This window comes from Austrofundulus limnaeus, unplaced genomic scaffold (genome assembly GCF_001266775.1).
Source record: "Austrofundulus limnaeus strain Quisiro unplaced genomic scaffold, Austrofundulus_limnaeus-1.0 Scaffold511, whole genome shotgun sequence".
Classification (NCBI taxonomy): domain Eukaryota; kingdom Metazoa; phylum Chordata; class Actinopteri; order Cyprinodontiformes; family Rivulidae; genus Austrofundulus; species Austrofundulus limnaeus.
Genome location: NW_013952913.1, coordinates 274,435 through 281,144, shown reverse-complemented (window position 1 = coordinate 281,144; position 6,710 = coordinate 274,435). Strand labels below are relative to the sequence as shown.

Below are 6,710 nucleotides of genomic sequence, written 5' to 3'. Positions count from 1 at the left end.
ACCTAGTTGATGTCATCATTTACCCAGAATGCTTCGCATGTAAACAAAATGGCTCCATCCGTGTTAAAATATATATTTTTTAAATTTACAAAATTAAACAGCCTACAGTATTTTTACAGTCTTTATTTTACAGTTAAAATAAATGCTTATCAAATAAAGTTTAATGTTACAACTAATCAGGGATCCCTTTAAGAACAAATCTGTACAAACGGTTCTGACATGAGGACCATTGAGCTCAACTTTGGTGTGGTAGTAGATGAGAGTCATCCTCAAAACATATTCCAAACTCTGTCGGATCATCCAAGATGTTGGCCATGTTTCTTTCTGTATTTTCTCTTTTTGCTGCCACGCACTTTAGACAAAACCACAGACCACAGTTATGTGTTCATATTAACTTTATCTAATATTTTCTGCTCCAGGTCTCTGAGTCTGACTGTCTTTTAAAGCTCCGGTATAAAATTTCCAGTTTTATGTAAAAAAAAAGGAAAGAAAGAAAGAATTTCACACTGAATTGACTGTAACTTTTAACATATTCCCACGTGATTTGTATAAAGAGGACCACTGAGCCTTCAAATTTACTTCAGATCAACTCCCAAACGTCTCGAATCCCAACCCTGGAGTATATTTTCACACAGAATAAAAACAGCCAAGCGTGTCTTTTTAAAGGAAAAGAAAAAGAGCATGGCAGGAAAGTTATGTTTTCTCAGCACCACGTGTTGTTTTACTGTTGGCTTCTAAACCTGAGAGCCTATTATTTTCTTTATTTTTTAGGAATATATTATTTATACAGCACCAAGTATCAATAAAAATCATCTCAGGCAACCAAGATGATGGATATTTTGAAAATAAACATGAATGAATCCATAAACATCTAAGATTTCAGTCATTTCTTTTTATCTTTTCAGCCACGTATGATTGCTGTGGAGGTTATTTGCATATTTTAATTACATCAACATGTTTAGCCTGTTTAATTACAGTTTAATCGGAAAACTCCATCCATTATCTGCGGATTTAGTTGTGAGCGCTGCATCTGTTCAGCTGCTTGGTGTCTCTCAGCATCACAGATATTTTCTGTCTGAATTTGAAAGTTTCGACACTTCAAACTTCGTAGTTATTTTTCRTGGTTATCTTCAAACCGTCGGTTCTTCGGCTGCAGACAGAGTCAGCGGATGATTCATGGTGCCTCCAGCGTCGTCGCTGTTCTGTTTGATGCTGACGTGTCTGTGTGAATGTGCTCGCTGCAGGAGCTGGAGGCTGAGGCCAGGTTCTCGGAGGCAGAGCATCACTTCCTGCAGGCTGGAGAGTGGAAAGCAGCCGTGCACATGTACAGAGCCCATGACATGTGGGAGGAAGCGCACACGGTGTGTCTCGTTCAACCTCTTTGCTCTCTGGTTGAACTTCCGAAGCCACTGAAAGAACTCGACCTGAATGTGAAACKTATTTATAAATGTGTTTGGATTTTACAGTGATTGTGGTTTTAATGACAAACATTTAAGCAGTGGTGGGCACATTTTTTCTCAAATTTATTAGTTAGAAACTGTTTTAGAAGCACCACACTATATTCATAGTTTTCCTTTTTACGTATTGACTTTTATAATCATTGTTTAACTATTATGTCTTGATTAAAATAGTTTAGATACATGTCCGAAACATTTTCACAACACAAAAAAACATTTATAAAACATTAGGTGTGAATTGCCTGTATGCCACGGACATCCGGTCCAGTACTTGATGCCACTCCCAACACTTCCGGTACACGGTGAATACAGTGTTAGCGAAAGATTTTTTCACCCGACAACGACTCTTAATGATCTCCACGGTACAGAATTATCATATTACATGTACCAACATTAACACAGGACACGTACAGGTCCAGCCAAGTGGAAAAAATCACTCCAAAGTGGATTAAAGACATAAAAACAAAGGAAAGACATTCTTGTTCCTTGGCTGCTGGTTCTGTGATTTTTTTCACGCAGAGCTGTGACACTTATATTGTTGGAAAGAGCAGAGTCTGGGCTTTAAATTGATGGGCTACTTGTGTAGTTTGGATCGTTTTCCCCGACGTTAGTGAACTGAAAACGTAATGATTTTAGGAGGAGGGGGGCGCGCTCGTCGCTCGGGTTTAGTCTACGCTGTAATATACACTCTAACAAGGTTTTACTTTTGCATAACAAAGTTGCCTAAAAACATTTCCTACTCTGTATAACACAAACACACACACACACACACCTACCTTTGTACCAGCTGCTGTGTTAGCTTCCTGTTAGCTGTGAGGAGGTCTTTCCTCTCTCGTCTTGGCAGTAAAAGGGGATAAATGTACATTTCCCTTTTGCAACCTCCATCTTCTCATTTCTGATGCTTTGGAACACACTGTTGGAATGACTGGATGTTTATATGTGAAATATTAACTGGTTTAGCTTCTGACAATTTTTTAATATAACTTTTTTATTATGTTTTATTTTAATTGCTAGCAGATCTAAGTTAGTGTAGTTAGTAAGTAAGCTAATTAGTGAAGCTAATATTTTGTTATCTGTGCCCAACACTGCATTTAGGCCCAAGTTATTCAATATTTGACTCATTTTGTAAGTTTGACACTCAGTTTTAAGACGTTAAAAGACTAAAAGTTTTAACATATGTTTAAAAAAACATTTCTAAAACCAGCGAGAGGGTTAGTAACAAGGTTCAGATAAACTGACATCTTTAGCTTCTGCTCAAAGTGCAGATGTTTGTCGTTTGTTGGTGTTCATCAGGTGGCACATAGCCACGGAGGTGCTGGAGCKCAGAAGCAGGTAGCCTACCTGTGGGCCCGGAGTCTGGGAGGAGAGGCTGCTGTCAAGCTGCTCAGCAAGTTCCACCTGCTGGACTACGCCATCGAGACGGCCGCAAATAACCTGTGAGCGCCGTGACAACACCGACCGAACAAAAACACATTGACTGAGTGAGAATTACTCTTTTTGTTCAGCGTGATTTCATTTTTCCTCTTCTTCTCAGCTCATTTGACTTTGCCTTTGACTTGGCTCGCCTCTCCACAAAGAAAAAGGTTCCTGAGATCCACCTGAAGTATGCCCTGTACCTGGAGGATGAGGTAGGTCCACCAGATTTAGTTATCAGTCAAACTAAATTTGCCAGTAGTTTTATTTATCCAAGCAGCCGTCAAGAAGGCAGAGGTTTTCTTTATAACACTGATGCGATTACAAAACGATGTTTACTGTTTTGTAATAAAGCCGAGCTCATTAAAACCAGAATTTGTCTTTATTAAGCACACGAGAAAGTCAGCTCGTATCAGAACAAAGCTCCAACAGTCTGACAAGCTGCTCTTATTATCATTGTTGTAAATTCGATCAGCCACTAATGCTGCTCAGTGACATTATTACCGCCGAGTTTCAGCTCATCCTTTCTGCCACCGAGAGCGTTAATCCTTAATTCTGACATGTTTCATCTTCACAGGGAAGGTTTCCTGAGGCTGAAGTCGAGTTCATTAAAGCTGGAAAACCCAAAGAAGCTGTGTCCATGTGAGTGCCTCATATTAACACGTTTAGCTCCATGGATTTTACCTGGAGAAGCTTTGATTTGGCTAATTATCTCACTGWACTGCAACTGGTGGGACTCAAAATTGAGAGAAAATAGGTGAAATTTTGTGTATTTGTYTTTGCAGTCTCACTTTTGGGGAGTTTTGTGGGAGGAGTTTGTCTTAATTATTTTAGRTGGGGTTTGAAGAAGCCTAGGGGAGCTGGGATGATGTGTAGCTCGATCAAAATGGCCAGAAAGCACCTATTTTGTTAAATACTGTATATAAATATTAATTTCATTTGTAACTCGAGACAGGAAGTCAATAAATGATATTTATTTACAATAATTTTACTATTACTATTACTTCATCTTTAAATTCCCTAGCAAGACAAGTCAACCTGACCAATCACAGTTAGGACAAACTCCACCCACTTCAAAAAACTCTACCAATCACTGATAAAACTAACTCTGCCCACACAATAGAACTCTGCCGATCACGGCTAGGACAAACTCCGCCTACATAGACAAACTGCCAATCCCAGCTAGGACAAACTCCGCCTACATAGACAAACTGCCAATCCCAGCTAGGACAAACTCCGCCTACATCAAAAAACTGCCAATCACAGCTTGGACAAACTCTGCCCACATAGAAAAACTTTGTCAATCCCAGCTAGGACAAACTCCGCCTACATCTAAAAACTGCCAATCCCAGCTAGGATAAACTCCGCCTACATCAAAAAATTGCCAATCAGGGCTAGAACAAACTCCGCCCACATCGAAAAAACTTTGCCAATCCCAGCTAGAACAAACTCCGCCCACATCGAAAAAGTTTGCCAATCCCAGCTTGGACAAACTCCACTCACATCTAAAAACTGCCAATCACTGTTAGGACAAACTCCGCCTACATTTAAAAACTGCCAATCACTGTTAGGACAAACTCCACTCACATCTAAAAACTGCCAATCACTGTTAGGACAAACTCCACTCACATCTAAAAACTGCCAATCACTGTTAGGACAAACTCCGTCTACATCGAAAAAGTTTGCCAATCCCAGCTTGGACAAACTCGACCTACATTGAAAAACTGCCAATCACTGTTAGGACAAACTCCGCCTACATTGAAAAACTGCCAATCACTGTTAGGACAAACTCCGGCCACATCAAAAAACTGACAATCACGGTTAGGACAAACTCCACCCACATCAAAAAACTGCCAATCACGGCTAGTAAAAACTCCGCCCACATAAAAAACTTCCAATCACGGCTAGGACGAACTCCGCCCCCACATATGAAAACTTTGCCAATCCCAGCTAGGATAAACTCCGGCTATATCGAAAAACTGCCAATCCCAGCTGGGACAAACTCCGCCTACATCGAAAAACTGCCAATCACGGCYAGAACAAACTCTGCCCACATCGAAAAACTTTTACAATCCCAGCTACAGCAAACTCCGCCTACATCGAAAAACTGCCAATCATGGCTAGGAAAAACTCAGCCCACATAAAAAAACTTCCAATCACGGCTAGGACTAACTTAGCCCACACAGACAGGAAACTCCCCCTTTGTACTGCAGAGACCCCTTGCAACATTTTAATTTTAGTTCTTGTTTTGGTACGCATTTTTCCTAAAATAAGAGTTTGACCACCACTGAAGTAAAAGATTATAAACTTTCAAATTTTATGCCATTTAATATAATTTATGCGCACTTTTCAAACTACTAATCACATTCTTTGAAGCTCAACTTAATGACATTGTGTCTCATGTTGAATCTGAAGTAAAGTTTGTGTAAAATGCAGAAAAAAATTATTTAAAGGGACTGTTTTTAGTTATGGCCTCCGTGGGAATGTGTGTGATCTGTTGTAGGTACGTCCACCACAAGGACTGGGCGAGCGCGCAGAGGGTGGCCGAGAACCACGATCCGGAGAGCGTTTCTGAGGTTCTGGTTGGTCAAGCCGAGTCCTGCTTCGAACAGAAGGAGTTCCAGAAATCTGAAGCCTTCCTTCTGCGAGCGCAGAGACCTGAACTGGCTGTTAAACTTTACAAGGTCACACCTGCAGTCTGAGCACAGACATTTCCTTTGTTTTTACCTCACTCTCTTCATTTTCTATTTAAACTGGGATGTTTTGGGAGAAGTGTAAAATTTTGAGCCTCACGTTTTGATGTAAATTCTCTGTACCACGTCAGAATGCAGACATGTGGAGTGACGCCATGAGAATCTGTAAGGAGTATCTTCCCAGCAAACTGTCGTTGCTGCAAGAGGAGTACGAGAGGGAGACGTCCAAAAAGGGAGTTAGGTGAGATTTATCCACAAAYAGGTTTAACACTTTGTACTTCCTGTCGCTTAAATTATATTTTATCATGTTTAAATGAAAAATAAAAACAAAAACCGAAGCTGCATTTCATCATATTTATTCTGTAAACCTTCTTAAACCTACTGAAATCAGCACCAACATTGTGCAGCCTCCCCTCAGCAGCCCGCCGTCATAATTTATGCACAAATAGTTCGTTTGATGCTTTATTAAAACGCAGCTCGCATGCTTTCTGAAACCCGAAACTCCCAACGAGGAACAGCTCGTTAGCGAGCGAAGCAGCAGCCTTCAGCTCTCATCCTCCTCCTGTTGCTTTAATGACCTGTGGGAGAAAACATCAAAAGTTACCAACGGAGACGGATGAAAATCGAGGGGGAAAGAGGGAAAAGAAGCTGCGAGTCTCCCCTTTTATTTCAGGCATCTGTGAAAGCATCATGGAAGGAAGCGTGTTGTTAATCTCACTGATGATATGAAGATTAGAACTTGTTTACAGGAGGTGAATATTTAAAATTGTTSTGAAGATGGACTGTTGACGTGATGTTTACCTGACTGCTCAGTAAAACCGTGGAGAAATGAAGCCAAAAAGAGTTTTTTTTGTTGTTGCGTTGTTTCTTTTTATACAGACTCCAGCTGCTGTACAAATACGTGTCACTGTTGAGTCTTTTATCAAATCGGAGAAGAAGGTTTTTATGAAAAGAAATAAAAAGAAGAGAAAGGTGCTGCTGCAGACAGGAGCACTGGCAAATCAGTGCTTCTTTGATTTCCTGCAGGAAAATGTTTTTTCCTTTTTTATGTTTACTGTGATTGTTTTCTCTGCACAAAATCTGTGTAAAGTATCATTTTATTAATTTAATTATTTATTTATTTATTTTGAAGGTGGGAGGTATTTAA

At 40.1% G+C, this 6,710-nt stretch overlaps 1 protein-coding gene across 1 annotated transcript in view; it reads left to right on the top strand.

Annotated features, from left to right (window-relative positions):
• ift172 (intraflagellar transport 172) overlaps positions 1-6,710 on the top strand; it is a gene marked incomplete in the record, with an annotated part of 65,169 nt that overhangs the window by 37,660 nt on the left and 20,799 nt on the right. Inside the window, 6 exon segments of the mRNA XM_014025942.1 lie at positions 1,245-1,361; positions 2,751-2,893; positions 2,992-3,085; positions 3,448-3,512; positions 5,374-5,554; positions 5,695-5,804. Of these exon segments, the coding sequence (XP_013881396.1) occupies positions 1,245-1,361; positions 2,751-2,893; positions 2,992-3,085; positions 3,448-3,512; positions 5,374-5,554; positions 5,695-5,804 (710 nt within the window).